At 40.8% G+C, this 22,383-nt stretch overlaps 1 protein-coding gene across 4 annotated transcripts in view; it reads left to right on the top strand.

Annotated features, from left to right (window-relative positions):
• Positions 1-22,383, top strand: part of INPP5A (inositol polyphosphate-5-phosphatase A) — a 232,590-nt gene that overhangs the window by 110,745 nt on the left and 99,462 nt on the right. For all 4 annotated transcript variants that reach the window (XM_053388823.1, XM_053388825.1, XM_053388824.1 and 1 more), the window contains exons 5-6: positions 15,092-15,155; positions 17,486-17,589. In XM_053388823.1, the coding sequence (XP_053244798.1) occupies positions 15,092-15,155; positions 17,486-17,589 (168 nt within the window). The remainder of the gene's footprint in view (positions 1-15,091; positions 15,156-17,485; positions 17,590-22,383) is intronic.

Genomic DNA, 22,383 nt, shown 5'->3' with positions numbered 1-22,383 from the left:
TAAGGTTATTGGACAAATGCAGGGACAGGAGAAGCCAGTGTGCTGGGGGTGGTACCACAGTGACACTCTTCTGGCAGTGTTGCTGCTAACCTAGATGGAGAGGGGGCAGACTAGGATGGTGGCAGATTTGGGGCTGTGTGGGCGCACCAATGGGAATGACAGGTTGGCCCTACCAGAGCAGTCTTGACCTTGCCACCTCCCTGCTGCCTCCAACCACCACCTGAGTAAGCAGTAGGGATGCTGCTGTCAGGAGTCTGCCTCCACTGGACCACCCCACCATGCTTGCTGCTCTTGGTTAGTAGCATACAAATTCTTAGGCATGGGGAAGAGCACACCTTTGGGAAGTTTGAGAAATGCTGGCTTAGATCCGTTGCTTCCTTTTGTTGGCCCAGCAGTCATTTTATCCTGAGAAGTGAAGGATATGTGTGTCACAGGAATATGGGAGTCAAAAAGAGAATGCAAATAAGATCTAGATGAAGGTCCGTTTTAGCAGATCCTTGTCACTGAGGAGTAATTTATGGCATAGGCATTAACAAGGAGGACTCGGTGTGATTCTGGCTTCCTGTAAGGAGTCAGAAGATGAAGATCAAGTACAAAATGTGTTTTATGCTTGTGTCTGTAATATCTATTAAATAGACCCAGAGTACTTTTAGGGGAAAATATTCCCAAGAGTATTTTCTTTTATTTGTGAATTTTAAATGACAAGGGTGGGGGCAATTCCCCGACTCCTCAGCTTGGCCCTCATTTATTATCTTTTTCATTATTTAACAAAATTTATATACTGCTTAATATTTTTATTTTTAAAACCTCTTAAGTGGTTTACAACAAGAAGTTTACAGTTTATCTTTCTTTTGCAAGGATAGCAGAAGCATCATCTTTTATTTTTTAATGTATTTACTGTATTTTAGCTCTCCATTTCAGAGCAAGTGCTCTCAAAAGGTTTGTTGGGATTTTAGAAAAGTCTTTTGGGTTTGCTTTAAAGGGTCTCTAGCTGAGTTTTCAGAAGAGGGAATTCTAAAAGTGTAGGGCCAGCATGGAAAAAAGCATTGTCCCTGGTGCCTGCCAGCCTGATCAGCCTTGATAGCAGGCCAGAGAATATAGCAGGGTTTGTAAACATGGTTCTCTTCAGATGTTGTCAGACTTCAGTTCCCATCAGCCCTGGCAAGCACGGCTAGTGGTCAGGGGATAATGGGAGGGCACCACATTGACCATTTCAGGAGTAGAGCACCTGAGACCAATTTTAGTGGCTCATTTGGTAATAATTCACAACATAGCAATGATTAAGGAGACCTCAGTGTAATGCTGATTTCATGTAAAGAATCAGAACATAAAGACAAATACCTGCTGCACCAACAAGCACAAAACAAACCCTCTGCAGCACCACAAATTCAGCTCAAACGTTGGAAAGTGTTGATCACTTCTCCTACCTGGGCAGTTATCTTTCCACAAGGGCCAACACTGATACCAAAATCCAGCATCGCCTGAGCTTTGCGAGTGCAGCTTTCTCCCGATTGAAGTGCAGCGTGTTTGAAGACCGGGACATTCGCAGGGCAAACAAAATGCTTGTTTACAAAGCCATTGTACTACCAACCTTACTGTATGCTTGTGAAACATGGACCATTTATAAATGCCATCTCCAACTCCTTGAAAGATTCCATCAACCGTGTCTCCCAAAAAAATTTCACATCACTTGGGAAGACAGGCGAGCTAATGCCAGTGTACTGGAAGAAGCAAAGATCTCCAGTGTTGAAGCAATGATTCTTCAACCTCAATTTCGTGGGACTGGTCATGTTGTGCAGATGCCTGATTATCGTCTTCCAAAACGACTACTCTATTCCAAACTTAAAAATGGAAAGTGTAATGCTGGTGGTCAACCAAAGAGGTTTAAAGACTGTCACAAGGCAAATTTTTAAAAATGTAGTATAAACACTGACAATTGGGAAACCCTGGCCTGCAAATGCTCCAGTTGGAGGACAGCCTTTACCAAAGGTGTCATGGTCTTTGAAGACGCTTGAACTCAGGACGAAAGGCAGAAACATGCTAAGAGGAAGGCATGTTTGGCAAGCCATCACCATGATCAACTCCTGCCCAGAAACCTACTGAATCCAGAATTGGCCTCCACCGTCACTTACGGTCTTACTGTTAAGACCATGTTCATGGAAGACAATCTTACTCAGCTACAAGTGATCGCCAGAGAAGAAGATGACAACACACAGCTTATGTTTTCGAAATATATTACACTCCATAGTGCTAGTATCTAACTTATTTCTTTGAATAAAGACACAAGTGGGTTTATTATTATTATTATGGTTTATTATTATTATTATTATTATTATTATTATTGACCTATTCTTGACTCCAGTTCCTGACAGGAATCTAATTTGATGCCAGGAAAGAAAGGTATAATTAGCTGATGTGCTTAGAGTTCTGATATTCTTGTCAAACTCCTCCTTAGTCCTGTTTGCCACCCATGTGTTGGGGGTGTGGAGGAATTTGTTCTAGACAAGGGTTCAAAAAAACCTGAGAAGTTTCCTTGGGAAAATAGTTTCCAGTGGAATGCAGAGACTTGGTTCACTTGACCCCAGTGGTTGGCCCTGAATTGACTCATTCGCCAATGCAAGTCGATTTACTGCATTGGATTACATTGAGTTACTGAATCGGAAATTGCTGCTTATAAATTTATAGCCAGGTTGTTAAATATAACAATCAGACAAATTTACCCACCCACCCCAATGTATAGTTTAGATAGCGATGTATCGGGCTTATTTTTCTTCTGGTCAAAGAATTGCTGTTATGGCTTTTTAATGCCATTTGCTCTTCCAGCATTTAATCATTGCCTTGAAAAGTGCTCTGATAATAGAATAAGGGCTTTGGAGTTTGGATGGCTTAGTGGATTAATCTTCACCTTTTGTTAGCTTGGTTTGAATCCAGAAACTCTGATCAGAAAGAAAATATTCTGATTAAATAGCTTGGAAGAATAACTTTAAAATATGAAGGGCTGTCATCTGACATTGTTAGAACTTTGTACCACACCTGAAATTAGAAAACTGTTCATTTTTTTTTTGTTTTGTTTTGTTAAGAGATTCACAAATACGGTCTGAATACCATTTTCCTGCATTAAGAAAAATGAGTGAGTGTATTTATTACATCAGTTACAGGTATGTTGTGTGTTGTGTGTTAAGAACTAGATGCTAGTTTTTTGTTTCATACATGATCTCTATGTATTTGAGTAGTTATAGCATATAGGAAAGAGAGAAATGCTAAGTAAAAATGACGAGGTATTTTTACAAAGGGTTTCCGGCAGCAGATTGATATCTTTTAAATTTCTGAGCAGTTTTTATGGGTTGGAGCTGTTATTCAATGACATTATTTTTTTATGCTTCTTTGGCCACCTTAGACTGAGTTTCTAGTGACGCCACAGTACATTAACTTTTCTTTCTTTTGGCTTTGTTGAAAAAACAGTAGTGTTCTTTTCCAGAAAATTCAAAAGATAAGAAATTCCCAAAGTAAGCAGCACTAAACTTCTTTTCCCAAAACGGGACACAAGCTGGTTATATGTCTCGTTTTGTCCATATATATCATTCTAATTGAAGGAGAGAAAACTTACTTTACTTTTAATATACTCCATCTAAAAGCCTAGACTATGAAGAGGTTTGTTAGTTTCACACATGCAGTGATTGAGTTGATCGCCCTTTTCAGTTAACAGCAAACCTTGATTGCATATACTGTAACTCATGTAGTACCATTATAAAGATATACATGCAAATGTTTAGTTTCTCTATTGCACCATAATAATTGATATTAGAACAGTTTAAATACATCATAATCCCCACCCTCTCTGTTTTTCTTAGTAGCTATATGGCTGATTTTGCATATTGATATTGACCATTTAAATGTATTGGATTCTTAGAACTGAAATAAATGCTTTCTCCTCTGTTTAGATGTATTATATTAACTGCATTGGTTAGAGTGCATGGGCTGTTTGATGTGTTTTGGAGTAAAGGAGATAATAGCAAAAATTGTGAGTTAAACACTCCCAAGAGATTTAAAGAAAATATAAATGCACTTTTAATTATGATGCAAATTTACTACATGATCTAATCAACATGAAATATTATTGATTGGGCTTTTATGCACAGTGGTATAGCAGAGCAGCTTCATTCTTCATTATTAAAAGGCAAATTGAGAGCACTTTACTAAATTATTTTTTTATTAGCTGCATGTTTATCCAAATTATTAATTTCAAAATTTATCCTTGAGTGAAAATGTACTTTTAATTGCGTACATATTGCTTTTAATCAAGATACAAACAGAGACAAATCAGAACTTGTATGGATTTACATCTTTTCAACTTCATGGTATGTTAGCTTTTATGATTAAACTTTTTAAAAATAATTAACAGGAGTTGTGTCCAATATAACTCATAGTATATTGGTTTCTTCAGTACATTGAAATTATACCTTGTTATTGGTTGTAGTATATAATGTAAAAAACCCCATCAAATCATGAGAATGTTGCATTATTTTGGATTCATAAATCCCTATTGCCACTTCAGTTGCAGCTGGGGAGAGGACATATTTCTGATTGTCCCCCCTTTCCTGGGGTGGACGGGACCACTTTCTGCTTTTAGTAAACTAACATTTTAGGGAGAGAACTGCCTCCCCCCCCCCCCGTTGTCCTATACTTCATGCATGCAGAGAGACTTTTATATAGCGGAGTGTTCAAAAGTACCTGGAAGCTCTCAAAAGGTAAGAACTAGATTCCAGTCCATCCTACCCCAATCTTCGGTCCACAGATGTTACAGGACTACAACATAATCCTTGACAATTGGTCATGTTGTCTGGGAATGGTGAGAGTTGTTTCCCTGAGATTAAAGGTTAGGGAAAGTTAGGGAATAGACTAAGCGACCAGGGTTCAAATCCTCCCTCAACTATGAAGTTAACTGGATTACCTTGGGCCAGTCATTCTCTCTCACTCTAACCTATCTCACAGCGTTGCTTGTTGAGAGGATAAAATGGGTGGAGGAAGAATCACGCATGCTGCCCTAAAAAATGGAGGATTTAAAATGAAGTAATGTAATATGCCTGTGGTATGTTGTAAACGTGAGAATCTGTTCCTATCATCAGAACATCACCTTTAGATTTTCAGTTTCTTGACAAAACTTGCAAATTGTGTAGTAAGACTGCGACATTTCATTAGCAAGTTTGATCCGATCACGAAATCAAAGAACATTATTTTATTTTTTTACAAAAAATACTACCTCTTTGTATGCTAACAACATTGGATAACTGACAATAAATGAAGGATTACTTTTCCTGCCCATTGCCTAGACCCCCAAATACAGTATTAAGTCAAGTGTAAATCAGTGGGGATTTTCTTGCTGAAATACCTGGATTATTTGTTGATGGAGTTGGTCAATAAATAATTATAGAGATATTAAAAGCAAGGAAAAAAGAGCTCAGTTGCCAATTTGCATTCTCTACAGCTTTGTGAAGAAGTCCTCCTTAGCCTGAGCATTAAACTGAAACACTAATGAACATTTAAGCAGTATATTAGAATTACAGTATTTGATTTCTTGTAGTTTTTTTAGAGTATAGCCACAACTGTTTTCAGGCTTTCATTCTTTATTCTTGCTATATAGAAGTGCTGTAGCCCTAGATGACAATAAGTCTTTTGTCTTCAACTTGAAACGTATGTTGTGGAACTCTCACAGAGCCCCAGATAATATTGTAGCCTTGTGGTAAGTGAAATTAAGATGCAGCTCACATTGAGAGACCCATTGCAAAGGCCACGTCATTATTGTGTGGGCAAACCTACACTCACACATCGGAAGTTCAACTAGGTTCTTTAGGTGAATCCAAGGGCTTAGTTATGCCCAGCGATACGTTCCCCAGGCCCCTGCCCTCTGTTTGAATAGTAGGCCACTGCGCTGGTGCTTGAAATTTTGAAATCAAACTCCTCCATTTTGAAATTAACCTTTGCCATGTCTTCTTGGGGCAGAGCTGCTGCTCAAGACACAATTCAATGTTCCTTTGGTTCTAGGTCACCCTTTCTAAACACTTTCGGTTTTCCATGCTACTGCAATTTAGAATCAAAGAAAGACCCTCCAAGGTCCACCTCCCAGGGGGTGCAGAGAACGCCATTGTTTCAATATCCAGCCTCTACTTACTGGAAACATCCCATTGCTTGGATTCACCATGTAGCCACCTTCCTGCTTGCTTCCTTTTGCAGCTCTAATAACCAGTTTCTATCTCCGGCGTTTATTGTGCTGATCCTCCCCTGTAACAATGCACACTGCCTTTTCCCAAACCGCTTCATCTGAGATAATTCAGCCTGGCTCATTCACTGATCGTAGCCTCACTTTTAAAACCTACCCTTTCTTGGCAATGCAGAGTCACTTTGGTTAGCCCAATGTTGCTTTCTTGTAGCTCTGTTATCAGTAGGATATTAATGATGGTGTGTACATCTTCCATTGGGAAGTGTCCTGTGCTCCCCTCCTTTCCTTTGTGGGGGTCCCATATCCTGGTTTAATAAACCTTGCCCTAACTGTTCTGTTGAAAATGGCAATAAAATGTTGGTTCTGGGCAGCGCCTTTTTTCTAGAAAAAGAGGTTCTGGAACCCACCTGAGAGGTGCTGGAACTGAGTTCCGGAGAGTTCCTGTCCTGGTTCTGAGACTGAGAGAAGGATGGCTGTGTGTATGGAATTTTGAAATTCCATTGTAGTTATCTTGTGACTGAGAGTATTCTGATAATTTGTAAAACCTTCAGGGCTTGCGTCCTTGTAAGGAACTGTTCCTTTCCCACAAACCTTTGTCCTTTCTTTAAAGGCTGTCTTGTTACACAGTAGTTCATCTTCGTTATGGTGATTTTAAAAAAAAAAAAATTAACAGGTTTATTAATCTTGAAGAATTTATTATTGTCAAACATGAGATATTATTAAGTTGCTATTGTACAAAGCGTTTTGCCTCACTGTTGGAATGACTTGTCCTCTGCATTGGCAGACACAGAAACATTCATTTTGTTTCCTAATTAGAAGAACTGCAAGCAGAAGCTATGACAGAGTTCAGCTCCTCAATGTACAGCCTGCCAGGTTCCATAGCGCAGGCTTTATAAAATTCTCCTTAATTCAGGAACAGAATATCATTAACTTTGTAAGTGGATGAATACAATGGACAAGCAATTTAATTAACTTCTAACATTGAACGTTGGATGGGAGACAAAATGAAATTATGCACATATTTCTCAGGCAGGCAGTCAACCTTGAAAGGGGGCTTGATTGTGCTGGGTCAGACAAGGGGACAGCTCTGTCCAATTATTTCATATTTAGCCTTAGAATATGAAATTTGAAATTTGGTACTTTGTAAATCAATCGTCCCTTATTTTGAGGCAGCTTACAAAGATTCCCGGAGATACAGAACAGCACCCGGTGACTGTGACATGCTAAATACAGCCTTTTACCACATGATACCCTTCCCATTGAGAGATGACCTGGATAATACTAAATGAAATGGGCAATAATGTCGTCTCAACAAATTGAATTTGCCATCACCGAGTCTATTATAGAAGAAGAGATCCATGAAATACTAAATTGATTTGAAGCCAGGCGGTGTTCTAATTACAATTGCTTAAAGTCAAGTGATCATGGTAAATGTGGCTCAACTTTAGACTTAAATTTTCGACAGAGTAACAATATCTTTTCTCTGAAACACAAAAGATCACGGTCGTTTGGTGCTCATAAACCACTGGAGGTGTGGGGTGCCATTTTCATATCTATTCCGTGGCAGAAGAATGTGCAGCATGTTGTAGATGCTGTACTTGGAACCACAGGCAATTTCATTAAAAGACCAGAATATATATATTTCCCCACCTTCTCTTAAATATTTCCTGAAATCTTTTCCACGTAGGTCTTCCCAGTTTTTGGTATATAGAAAATGAGAACAGTAAGAAATTGTCTGGACTAGAACCTTTCTGCAGTAGTGCTATGTTGTTATGAATTTTTCGTTTTTTTCCCAGGGAATTCTTAAACAGAAGAGCATTCAGAAATGCCACACTTACCCCTGCCGTCTGAAATAATTCAGTTCAATCTAGCACCACAGACTTCTGCCGCTTAATTACGTTGTGTGTTTAGATCAGGCAGGATGATCTGTAAAATCAGGAGTTGACTCCAAATCATGAAGCAGGAAAGTTTCGTGAAGTGGGGAGACGTTAGGCTCTTTGTTTTAATAGCAGTTGACCATCTCGCACATCTGCACAGCCAGTCATCAGGGATGATGGGTCTGACATCCAAAACATCTGGGGAGACCCAGGTTGGTGAAGGGTGTGGTAAACCATAGTTTACTGTTACATGAACGAGGCTGCTCAAACCTCGGGGTTACACCCTCCTCCCTCCCCTTTTATCTTCCCAGCACAGCTGCCAGGAGGCAGTATTAAGCTTTTGCTTTCTGCTTTAAAATCACCAGTTTTCTCTGTCACGGGAGAGACTTCTTGTTAGATTAAACTATTGTTTATTGAGGCTAGCCAGGAACCAGCCCATGGTTAACCAACAGTATTTAAACTAACTAGAGTTCTCTCTCCCACAACCCGCCACACACATGCACGGATAACAGACTCTGGTGAGTTCTTTTAAGCAATGCATAACACAGCATTCTCTGTTAAATCAGTGGTAATTTAAAAGAGAGAAATTAAGGTGCTCTGGCACCTGATCCTAACCACCTGGGACGCCTTAACGGGCCTGCATCATGAAAGCAACTTCAAAAATGGCAGAATTATTTTGCAGGGACTGCTGGTCTTAGGATAAAGCAGTGGGATTTGTTAAAGAGTTAATGCAAGTAATTTGATTCCCTTTTAAAGTTCCAAACGCTGGTGTATTGGATAGACAAGGCGTGATGTGAAAACAAAGCACAATAACAGTTTAACGCTGTGTACTTTGGCTGATAAGACAAATGCCGGAAATGATAAATTGCTGGACACCTAATTTGTTTGCAGATAAAAAGTGATAGATTATTTTTTAATGAGATGATTTGTGTACACAGTTTTTCCCCCACTTAGAATAGACGTTCACCCCAATCCAGAGAACAAAAAAACCCCACACAAAAAAAAACTTTTAACTGAAGGCATAAGATTACTAAAGAACTCCATGCCTTCCTCTGTACTGGGATATCTTTTTCTATCTGTTCCTGATCTCCAGATCCTGGATCTGCTTTGGCACCGTGCTGATTGACAGACGAAATGGCCTGCCTTACCCACCCATAGTTCAGAAGGGTGGTTGGAACAGAAGGATATGGAGCAGCATCTTCCTGCGCTTTTAATTATAAGTGAAAACTAAATGTATTCCATTTGCATCTAAATGAAGCTGTTAAGGAACACAAGCAACCCACCCAGCCTTCAAATTAGCTTTGAAAATGGGTTATGTCTAATAACGGTGGCCCATTTATATCCTTCCCAATACATTGCAACACAAAAGGATGCAATGAAAGATCCTTTAAAAAGAAGAAAAGAAAAGAAACCACTAACCAGTAAATGAATGCTTTTATGTAAAAATGTTGTCATGATATCCAGAGTTATTGTGGCTCCTCATTTGCTGTTGCTCTTCAGACTGAAATATGGCAGCTAATAGACTACATTTTTCTAATGGAAAAATAAGTGCTCTCAACAGTCAGGTTTATAAATATGTAAAAAAACAAAAACAAAAAAAACCTCCTCTTTTAATTGTTTTTGGCCAAAAAGGCAGGTAATCAATAATATCAGACGTGACAAACATACTGGTGACACACGCTATAGTCAAAAGGACTGGCAAGAGATAAGGACTTCCTGTCAGCAGTGACCTATGCTAATTAATATTCAGATGCTGTCATTTTCCATGACAAATGGATTCCTTGAGCTATATTGATATAGTAGGTTAAACATTGAAAAAGTTAAGTTGCACTTTGACTTTAAATATTCATTAGAGCTAATTATGGATTTTATGACTACATGAATTACACTTTCTGAGTCGCCATTGGCAATTTATTTTACATTTATTTAAGGCACTCTTCATAATTGCAATATTAGCTTTAGCACGTTCAATGAGGGTTGTGTGCGGTGAATGTTTACTCTCCGTGGTGATTATTTAAACGTTTTACTTTAAGTACTTCCGTGTGGTTGTTAAATTTGCACAAGTGAAATGGCCCATAGATCAGCATCTAATTAACAATTAAGTAGACACGGTTGCCTTTAGACTTCATAGATATTTTCATATTTTATCAGAATAACATTTCCATATCCTGAAAGTCATTATTGGTATGGCAGTTATTAGCTATGGATTCCCCACCCCCACAAAATAGTATCAAAATATGCTTGCCATGCTGAAAATTTCCTTTGAGCTTAATTGGACGACCGAATGAACTCCAGCATATTACTCTTGGAATGCTCTGTGTAAATACTGATTGCTGCTCAGATACGTGTATTGTTGTCGTTATTATTATTATTAAATTTATACCAACCTTCATCTGAGGATCACGGCATGGTTCATAATATAAAAACACAGACATACATAATATAAAAACAAACAAAACAACACACACACTGTTTAAAAGGCCACAGATGGTTTAATTAGCCAAAGGTCTGGGAGAAGAGGAATGTTTTTGCCTGCAGCCTAAAGATATATAAACACATATAATTTTGTTTATATGCCGCCTTCTCACAGTTCAAACCATGCTCAAGGCGGCTTTGAAAAAATAGGTATCAAACTACAACATGAGAAAAAGTCATAAATAAATAAAACATTAAAAAATGCAATTTTTTAACAATTTCCACATAAATCACAACAAAATCTAAATAAAGATAGAAAAATCCAGCAGAAACAACCCCCTCCCCCAACAACACCTCAGCCCAGATATGTAATGCAGCCGGTGAACCTCCTTGAGGAGAGCTTTCCGCAAACGGGGAGCTACTGCAGAAAAGGCCCTTTCTTGTGTTGCCACCATCCAGATCTCTCATGGAGGATGCATATGAAGAAGGGCCTCAGATGGTGATCCCAGGGTCCAGGTCAGTTCCCATGGGGTTCATGTCTGTGTTGGATATATGTACTACTTTACCATATATATATATATGGTAGAGTCCATATTCCATAGCACCCTGCCTACACTTAAATATGGACCAGCAGCTGCGGTGTGTATGGGCTGCTCTGTTTCATTGGAGAGAGCAAATCCATGCATACCAAGTAAATCTGCTTCCTCAATTGATAAAACTGTGCAAATGATGGGGCTCTTCCAGCTCCTCTCTGCTAAGAAATTGTGGCAACTGTATATTTTGAGAAATGTGATTAAGGAGCTTAGAAACGATAATGCCAATTCAGCAGAATGGAATTGTCTTATAAAAACTGAAATTCAATATCTGTCAACCATACTTGAAAGTTCATGAGAGTTATATCGAAATAAATGTGTTTCACTCAGATGTTGAAAAACAAAATAAGAAGAAGAATCCAGACCTTAAACTGGCACTAGAAAATAATAGTAATTAAAATGGGGGGGTTATTGTTTGTAAATAAGCCCAATGTGCTATTGGCAAAGGATTTTGTTTTTTGCAACAGAACTTAGAAAGTTCTGTTTCAGTCTTTCTGTGTGGAGTTGGGTGAATCTGTCAACTTTGGTTTCTGTCCATTTCTTCTTCTTCTTCTTCTTCTTCTTCTTCTTCTTCTTCTTCTTCTTCTTCTTCTTCTTCTTCTTCTTCTTCAAGTTTCCACATTTCCACAACAGTTTGTGTTTATTAAGTCCTCGTGAAAATCTATTGTATTTTACTGTGAACTCCTCCTAACACACATACAGTTTTTAAGCAGTTTTTTGAGCTAAACTTCTAGGTCCTACCCAATTGGGAATTTTTTAGTAGCTTCTAAACTTGCGTGAAGCTGCTTTATACTGAATCAGGTCACTGGTCCATCAAACCCTGTACAGTGGTACCTCTGGTTGCGGACGGGATCCATTCCGGAAGTCCGGCCGGATCCCGAGGTTTTTGCAACCAGAGAGACAGCTTCTGCACATGCACGGCAGTAGAGCGCTTCTGTGCATGTGCGTGCGGCAAAAACCTGGAAATATACTTCCGGGTTTGCCACTTACGTATCCCGAAGTTTATGTAAGCAGAGGAATACGTAAGCGGAGGTACGACTGTATTCTGACTGGCAGAAACAGGATTGAACCCTGCCCTCCAACAAGGTGAAGTTTCTTGCACCAGGCCCCACTATAAGGGGGTGAAGTAATAGAGGAAGTCATGAATTGTGACAATGTGAGGAGATTTCTGTTGGTCCTAGTGTGGAGAGGGGCAAATACCATTTGGGATCTGCTACAAGGTGACAAAGGGTTGTATCCAATGCTAATCCCATTCAGAGTAGACCAATTGAAGTGACTATGCATGACTAGGGACGCGGGTGGCGCTGTGGGTAAAACCTCAGTGCCTAGGACTTGCCGATTGTATGGTCGGCGGTTCGAATCCCCGCGGCGGAGTGAGCTCCCGTCGTTCGGTCCCAGCTCCTCCCCACCTAGCAGTTCGAAAGCACATCAAAGTGCAAGTAGGTAAATAGGTACCGCTTTATAGCAGGAAGGTAAACGGCGTTTCCGTGTGCTGCGCTGGTGCTAGCTCACCAGAGCAGCTTCGTCACGCTGGCCACGTGAGCCGGAAGTGTCTCCGGACAGTGCTGGCCCACAGCCTCTTAAGTGAGATGGGCGCACAACCCTAGAGTCGGACACGACTGGCCCGTACGGGCAGGGGTACCTTTACCTTACTTATACATGACTAAACGTAGGTTCATTCATTTCAGTGGGATTACTCTGAGTAGAACTTATTTAAAGATAAAAGAAATGTTTTGGGGAACCACAGAGCATGTGCTTCTCCACTAACCTCTCTCGCGGATTTATGGACACAGTGCTGATGGGGTATGTGCAGGGAAGAGAGTGATGCTTTCAACCCAGAGGACGATTGTGGTTTTTATTTTAGACTTAAGGGGGGGGGGATGAGCAAAGGGAAGAAATCTTGGGAGTGGGAAGACAGGGACACCCTTCTGGAAGAGGCAGAGTTTTGGCTCACTGATTGCTGCATTATTTATGAGAAGCTGCATATCTAGAGATTAAACATTTGCTGATTTGTCAAAAGCACAAACATGAGGGTCCTGCCCATCTCCTTGACATATTAGTTCATCCAACGGAAAACACTGTCACACTTTTAATTGATGAGTACACTTTCTGGTGACCCAGGCAGCCTGCGCCAGGTTTTTATTATTATTATTCGTCCTATTTTTTATTATTATGCATTTATACACAGAGGAGGCAAATAAGTAGCAGGCATTCTTAAGGAGGACTCTTCCAAGGTTAACCATTCTGAAGAAGGGCAGATTGACGGAATGGTAACAAAAGAAGAATGTAGTACAAGATAAAAAGGCTGACACCGAATATTTAATATCTTAATAGAATTTCATTAGCAATTAATAAAAGGCAGCTGCTGCTTACTGGTTATACACTAATGATACTCTGGCCTTTAACGTCCCAGGAATCACAGTGATAATTTTTTAAATAGCAATGTTCTTGAAGGGCTCCTCCTTGCAGAGATTTATTTGATATTAGCACTCATTCACATAGTGAAAATTCCTATGCTCAGGCTTTGTCTATTCTGCAATTGCATAACCCTGGTGGTGGTGGTGTTTTTCCTGCAAAAGTTAAGATGCTACCAAAGGGCATAGGGAAGTAATATGCTGATCATCAATAGATCCTGTTCTGTCAAAGCTGCTGCACTGCCAATTTTCACCCAAAAGAGAGTTGGCAGACTTGGGGTGAGGAGAGAATGAACTGTCATGTGAGGAATCCGCCTGAGGATTTTGGATGAATTTGCCAAACTGTTGTGTGTTCCATCCAGTTTTGTGCCAGAGTTCACTGTGATGTGGCACAGAAATTGCATGCAGAATGGTCTGGAGCCGAAGGAGGAATCATTATAGCAGAGCTTTCCAAACTTTTTATGTTGGGGGACACACTTTTAGACATGCATCATTTTGCCACATCAAAATTACTAGCAAACTGGATGGAGGTCAAACTAACCCCTTTCCAGCCCTGGGAGACGGGCGGGGAGCGTTTGCACGACACACCTACAGCTGTCGCACTAACATGTCATGACATGCAGTTTGGAAGGCTCTGCATTACAGTCTTCATGGAAGCTCACTAGTACTCTGATGCGCATGTACAGGTACATGTTCTTGAAAGGATCTCTCCTCCCAAATACCTGCCCTTGAAATCAGCAAGGGAAGGCCCTGTTTGTTGTCACATGGGCAGTGGTGGCCAATAGGGAAAGGACATGAGGCAGGGCCTTCTCTGTGGTGACATCACATTTGTTGAACTTCCTCCCTGACTCACGCCAGAGCACCGGACCAAAAAAGGACAGGGGGGTAGAAAGAGAAGAAACATAATGCAAAAATTGTGATTTATAAATGTTCTTATCTATGCTAATAATTATTAATAATAAGCTCCTATATTCTGTATAAACTCATTCCAAATATCAGTATATTTACCCAAACAAAGCCTGTGTTTATAAGCAATCCATTCATACGTTGCATGTGCTGTCGTGTCTTCAATCCATTGGTTAAAGGAAACCATAGTTTTGTTCTTCCAATTCATCAATACCAGGTGTTTTTTTTTGCCATAGTTAGGGCAAATTTTCATTGTCCAGTTGTCAACTTCCATATGATAGTTATAGAATTCAAAAGCATATTTTCCCCCCTGAAAATTTTAAGTTTTTCCTTATAGTCAGGTTTATACACTTCAACACTTCCTCCAGATATCCAGGACTATAATACAGCTACCTGGGCGCTGCTTCTTCTCAACAATGAGCTCCTAGAAATCCTTTAGGGTTTTTTGGTGCATATTTAAGTATCTTGTATAATCGTGTTTTTGTTGCCAGTTGCATTTGCCAATCAGTAGTAAATGAATTCTGAAGGATCATACTGCCTTTAAACACCAAAAGGATTTTTTTAATTTATTGATTTTATGTCTTTCTGTACACTTATAATATTTCAGGTTTCAAGCTTTTGGGAGAGGTTTCTTTATGTTTTGCTGACTTGGTTTCTCTTTTCTTACAGGCACTGGGAAGCTTTTACTTTCTACATGAATCCTTGAAAAACATTTATCAATTTGATTTTAAAGGTAAGTGGAAGCTACAGTATTCACTTATCTGGAATTAAGTCTGTGAGGCTTACCTCTGAATAGAAACGTTCAGAATTGCAGTGTTCTGTTCTGCTCATATTAGAAGGAGCAGCCTACATTACTTTTCCAGGACTATTTTCACACTTTACATGGGGCAAACCCAAGTTTACCTCTCAATGCACACTTGACAAGAAACTGTGGCCAATTCTGGTCCTCTCACCAATGTATTCCTGTGATTCCCAACATTTTGAAAGTTGCCTGCTTTCTCACTTTAATATATATTAAAATATATATATCAAAAGCTTCATTTAGCTTATTGAGACAGGTCACATTCATTCTACGTTTTTGCACCACATTTATTTGAAACATCATTGAAATTGTAAGTGAACTAATTGTCTCAATTGTCTCAATTTCATTATTCTTGTTGTAACCCAAGATAGATTGCCCGCTTTCTTGTAATTGAGGGTAGAGGCCTGTCTTCAGTGAAGGATTGGAAACAGCCGTTCTGTGAGTGTTGCATTTCAAGGTTTAGTGGTCATAAATCCTCATCATCCTTTTGATGTGAAAGTAAAACCCGAGACATAACGCAAAGGATTCATCGTAGCATATTTTTTTCCCTGAAAAAAGGGGCAATGTAAATTGCAGCATTGATATGAGAACTTGTTAATGACAGATTAACTTGCCTCTCTGCTCAGTCTCTCCACCTGTAACAGTTTAATGGCTGCTGAACAATAATACGGGTCACTCTTAATCAAGTCAATTGTGAAAATGCCCGATACATGCACTTACGTTTTAATGCTAAGTCTGGATTTTGTACCTGATTGCTTCCATCACCAAATTCAACCTTCACCTTACTGCCATTTATTTATTATTTAATTACATTTATGTCTTACCTTTCCTCCATGGATCTCAAGGCGCTATATAGAGGGTGACCAGTAACAAGCACCATCCCAGCATCTTCATCAGTGCTGGTCTTTGGTCTCTCAAATTTTGGCGGTGCCCTGTGTGCAGCACTAAAATTCTGCCCCCGCTGCCTAGTGCACTCCATTCTAAAACATTGTTTTTGTGCCCCCTGCAGCACAGCACCCATCACGCTACCCTAAAACCACCTCTGTCATTAGCTTCATCAAAATGTCATTGGTCAAACGTATACGGTTTATAGCCAAAAAAACCCGAATCAGTCAAACAAATTTTAGCAAGCAAGCAAAGATTTTAAAACACAGCATAGTAAAACTCATAAAACATACATGCACTTTATGGCACATCTCTCAGAAGGCTTGTCTCGTGGTTTTTCCTGTGCTGGGAAGCTTTTAGCTGTGTTGAACTTAGCAGTCTTAGCCATGCTAGACAGCAGGTGTTTAATTTTTCCCCCAGTGATCCTTTGAGTGACAATCGGCTGGAAGAATTTCTTTAAATTTTTTTGCCCTTGGAATTTCATATAACTTACAGTGCAACATGTAGTGTATAATGACCTCTGCTATCTGGCATTCCCAGATACAAAAGCACTGCTATCTCGGAATTTTCTTTTTACTCCCCTCTAAACAGTTGATTTTCATATTTTTTTTTTAAATCTCGGAGCTAGCAACGAACAAGCTGTAGCACACTGCAGGCATAAATGCATGGCATCTTTCAGATCATGGTATGAAAGAGTGAGTAGTTTAGCTATATACCCCTCTACATCAGTGTGAAATGGAGAACATGAATTTCCTCACCATGGACAGTTCTTATAACATGAGTGTCAGCTTTACATCAGTTGAGCAAAAACTTCTGAGACCTTCACTTGGTATTAATTGTCAGCAGCATCGAAATCTAGTATTTATGTCTGCGTTTTTTCTTCTGTTGTGTGTGTTAAAACCTATTTGCAGAGGTAGTAACAATAATAATAATTTATTATTTATACCCCGCCCATCTGGCTGGGTTTCCCCAGCCACCCTGGGCGGCTTCCAACAAGAATGTTAGAATACAATAATCTGTTAAACATTAAAAGCTTCCCTAAACAGGGCTGCCTTCAGATGTCTTCTAAAAGTCTGGTAGTTATTGTTCTCTTTGACATCTGGTGGGAGGGTGTTCCACAGGGCGGGTGCCACAACCGAGAAGGCCCTCTGCCTGGTTCCCTGTAACTTGGCTTCTCGCAGTGAGGGAACCGCCAGAAGGCCCTCAGCGCTGGACCTCAGTGTCCGGGCAGAACAATGGGGGTGGAGACGCTCCTTCAGGTACACTGGGCCAAGGCCGTTTAGGGCTTTAAAGGTCAGCACCAATACTTTGAATTGTGCTGGGAAACATACTGGAAAGAGGTAGAGGTATTCTAAATGCTCCTTGTTTCTTCCTAGCTAAGAAGTACAAAAAAGTTACGGGGAAGGAAATCTACTCAGATACATTAGAAAGTACACCTATGCTGGAAAAAGAAAAGTTCCCACAGGACTATTTCCCTGAGGTAAGTATAGAATCATAGAATATTAGCATTGGAAGGGACCCGAGGGTCATCTAGTCCAACCCCCTGCAATGCACGAATCTCAGCTAAAGTACCCATTACAGGTGGCCATCCAACCTCTGCTGAAAAATCTCCAAGGAAAGAGAGTCCACCACCTCTTGTGGGAGTCTGTTCTACTGCCAAACAGCTCTTACTGTCAGAAAGTTTTATAGGCAAGAATGAAGTGCTTGGTTGTGATCTTGTTTGTGCTAGTGACCTGGTTTGAGCCATTCTTGAATTATGGACTTGTAATTCTGCCCGTGGATTCACTCGGAAGCAAAATATTCTTGCATGGTCACCAGCACGTCCACTGGTAGACAATTGACCCATATTATTTTAGATAAACTTACTATGTCTGCTGTAGTGAGGAGACTGACATAATTAGGTAAGGTCAAGCATGAGGTCAAGAAAGGATAGCCACCTGATTCACCAATGGGCAAGAGCCATTCAGGTGTAGTCTTTTCAGAACCAGCCCAGGTGACAAAGAGATGGAGAAGCACAGGAGTGTAAAGAATGAAGAGGCACAGAGAAGTTAAGTTGAAGCCACAGGTAATGTTCTTGTAGAACATGCTGACCAGGAATGAAAATTTGTATAGGGCCAAGGGAACAAGGTCACAAATGATGGTGGTGGAGCAAGGTAACAATCTACTGAGCCTAGTTGGCCTTGCATCATATTGATTCATCATTTGCATTTCCAGGGGGGAAAACCCCAATCATGGCAAAAGACTCGAATCCACCCTGGAAACTCTTTCAGAGTAGCCCAGCCACAGCAGTAGATCACAGTCAGAACATCAGTGGGCAACCCCCAAACTCAACAGCCAGTCACATACCAGGCACAAAGGCTTACGTGGGGGGGGGGACATCAGCTGGATAGAAGAGCTCATGCTGGAGGCCATAGTTTGAATCCAGGTTGCAATCCATATTAGGAAAGATGGGGAAGAGCCCCCACACTCAGGCAAAGCTGAGCCAAAGCTGAGTACAGTGGTACCTCAGGTTACATACGCTTCAGGTTACAGACTCCACTAACCCAGAAATAGTACCTCGGGTTAAGAACTTTGCTTCAGGATGAGAACAAAAATCGTGCTCTGGTGGCACGGCGGCAGTGGGAGGCCCCATTAGCTAAAGTGGTGCTTCAGGTTAAGAACAGACCTCCAGAACAAATTAAGTTCTTAATCCGAGGTACCACTGTACCACCTCAGTGGGATAATAGCCTGGCTCCTGCATGGACCAACCAGCCCTTTTGGTATACCACCAGCAACCTGCATAACCCATTCAGCCCCTCCATTTTTCCTGATGGGTGGCATTTCAGGAGGCCTACTCACCCCCCCCCCACACATCATCCCTCCATCCCTCTCTCCCCCCGCAGTCCCACAACTGACTTTCTCGTATACTCTTTGCAACTGGACCCACCCCTTGGGCATATTTGTGTGTGAAGCCCCAAGGCAAGGGTGGCTACTTTGCATGCTGAATTTTTCAGGGAAAATTTGCATCGACTTTACATTGCTGTGTGTTTGCCCCCAGGCTTCTAATGTAACATTTATGTTCCTTTTTTTTTTTTTTTTTGCAGGTGGGGTTTGCCCTTGGTTTAAGACTGATTTCTTTTCTTTTTATTACTGCCGCTTAAGGATGATCTAAAAGTAATTACAATGATTGAGGCATAATGCAATTCAAAATAATTACAGCCCACTGCATATAAAAGTAACAAAACTTTCTCTGCTGATTTATGGCTTCTCTTGGCTGTGCATGAATCTCAAACGATGCCTTTGGGAGCAACACTCCAGATAATGTTAGGTCATTTTTAAAAAGCAGATTTGTGTAGTCTATCAGGGCTGAGTAATTTCCCCCCCTCCATAGTGAGAAATTGGTTGTTATCATAGATCACCGATACTGCTCAAAGCTCTTGTGAAAGATGAATTAATTTCACTAATGCTTTAATGCAAACCTTTCATGGAGAAGGCTGTATGGTGATAACCTTACCACAGTCTCTCCTTTCTCAATGATGATTTATGTTGTCTTTTAGTAGATGAAACTGCCTGTATTCACAATCCGTCGGCTGGCTAAAGGAATCTTATTAACAGGAAAACTAGGGAGAGACTTAATATTGTGTAAGGTGAAAGATGCCAAACTCATTTCTTGGGGTGTGGAGTTGCTATATTCTAAAATCCAGATAACACATCGCTGAAGAACACAGATAATCCTGAACAGTTTTGATATTTGGTGCTTCTCTAGACACAGGCGACCTGTTTTCTGAGACGGATCACTACATGAGTATCTCAGTGGGTTGGAATGGCAAATTTGAGCGTTGTTCCCCTGTTCGACCCCATGATCAGCTAAGCTCAAGCCCCCACCCCCAAAAGCCTTGGCTTCCAATGGTTCAATGCCAGACATACACCTCATCTCAAACTTTTGCTTACAATATGAATATTGGAACAAATTTAAAACTACAGCTTTGCCAGGATTTCTTAAAGCAACAGATGTTTCTAAGCCTGTTTTAGAGCTTCTATCTACTGCTGCTAGGGAGTCTAGAAATGCAAGGATAAACATCTCTGCCATTTTTAGCATTCTTTGCCACTACTGTCTTCTTCAGTCACCCCACAACTTCTGGCTTAACTCAATTGAGGGGTGGTGGAAGGGCTGACTTCCACCCCACAACGACAAAAAGAACATAAATGATACATTAGAAGACTGGTGTGAACACAAAGTGATGTGAAATTGATGCAAGCTCTTAGTGGTCATCATAATTTGCAGTGTTAGGGTCTTTTGAGTCTTGAAAGAAGAATGGTTTTCTAATTAGGAACTGAAATATACTTTCCATTCACCAATATGAAGCACCTTGCCTTCAGGAAAGCAAGACCTTAATTTTTAACATATGGAGTTCTGCTCAACGGCGGAATTCACATGCACTAGTAGGAAAGCCTGCTTTCGTGGTGGCCTTCTTGGAGGAAGAGCGTTCTTCTTCAAAGAGGAGCAGAGGCCAGCTGGTCAGTCTTTGTACTGATCCACACCATCTGTCCGTCTTCTTGGAGTTGTAGCAGGGTGACGCATAAGGAGAGACGAGGCTGCCCAGGAAGCTTTTGCTTTGCTTTTGGACTACAGTTCCCAGTGTCCCTGAAAGTTGGCCATGCAGACTGAAACAGGTGGCAGCTGGAGTCTAACAATACATAAAGATTCGCAAGTTACCCTCTCCTGCTTTAAAGGCGTAATGCTGGGACTGAGTTGCGCCTAACAGGGGTCGCCAACGTAGTGCCTTTCAGATGTGGTGACCTACATTGTCCATGACCATTGGTCTTGCCGGCTGAAATGATGATGGTTATAGACCAGAGCATCTAGAAGGCACTACATTTGCCACCCATGGGCTATGGGATGGACGCACGTGTGATAATGCACTGCCGTGACCATGGAGGGCTTGTTAGCACTACTAAATTCATCACAGTGAATGAGCATAAATTTGCGACACTGTGAATTGTTCCCCAGTCCCACTGCTCAGAATACAGCCTTCGATGGGCCTAATCTTAAGGTGTCTACTGTTCCAATTACACTTCTTCAGAAGCAGGAATCGGATTACTGCCACTGTCACTTCAAAACATCTTTCTTTTATCTCCCCTGCTTGGTATGGTTGAGTGAACCCCTGCTGGGTCAATGCTGTAAATTGATTTGGCTCCTTTCAGTAAAATGATAGTGAAAAGATGAATTAGGACGCTGTGCTACTCATTATCTAGCATGGCTTGTGTGCATTACTTATTGGTCCTGGTGATGCTTGTCACGTTAATGTTTCCTGGACATCCCTTTTTATTTTTTAACAACTCGGGGTTATTTATGTTGCTGGCCTTTCTTTCCAGAAGGATCCATCTGATACCAACGCATGCTATTAAAGGTGTTTAATACGTAGAATTGTTAAGTACTTCTCAACTTCCATAATAGACAGGGTTGCACAGGTTTTCCCCATTCTGTATTGCAATTCTTTCGTAGATTGGCTCTACTGCATTCTCCTCCATGTACCCCTCCCATGTTTAACCATTATGTAAGAGGGAGAGCAGGCCCTCACTCATTTGGTCCCACCACCACTGAACCCTTACAGCTCCATCACCCTGCCCCCAGGGGGCACTTATGAGTGAAGCTTGCTCTGCATGCAAAGGTACCCTTGTGATTTAGGGCCCTGTGCAACCCAGGCTGTAAATCATTGGCGGGTGCGGGCTACACATGGAAGGTCGGTTTTGCCCTCCAGAAGTCTTTGCCCCAACATGGCTGCACTCTCCACCTCATACCGTTCTTAATCACATCAAGGAGAATGCCCAAAATATGGTTTCCCTTTTGCTTTTTTCTGATTATTCATGAGGGATGGCTATCGCTGCACTTTCCTGCTGCTTTTATAGGCAGTCATTTTTTTTCTGTGTCAAAAAAACATGTACATAAGAGAACACACATATTAAAACACTCTGTATTTTTTAGTCCCCTCCCCGCAGACCTGCAATGGTTTATGTAATCACCTTATCATTTCTTTTATTTAATGGAAAGATGCTTCTTTCTTTCTTTCTTTCTTTCTTTCTTTCTTTCTTTCTTTCTTTGTTAGCGAGTCTCCTGATGTGCACTCTTTCCTATTCATTTAGCCACAGAGACCTATGTACATCTTTCCCCTTCTAGGAGATGGCAAAGAGGTTGCTTTATGCTTCTGTGAAGCCAGACGGCCTTGGTAGTGCTAATTTCATTCTCTGTTATAAGCTTCCTTCTCCAGTGTCTTAGTGCTGATGTAATACAAAA

The sequence above is a fragment of the Podarcis raffonei genome, chromosome 5, assembly GCF_027172205.1.
Source record: "Podarcis raffonei isolate rPodRaf1 chromosome 5, rPodRaf1.pri, whole genome shotgun sequence".
In the NCBI taxonomy this organism is placed as follows: Eukaryota; Metazoa; Chordata; class Lepidosauria; order Squamata; family Lacertidae; genus Podarcis; species Podarcis raffonei.
The sequence above is the reverse complement of the archived record's forward strand: the minus strand, read 5'-3'. Positions and strand labels throughout refer to the sequence as shown.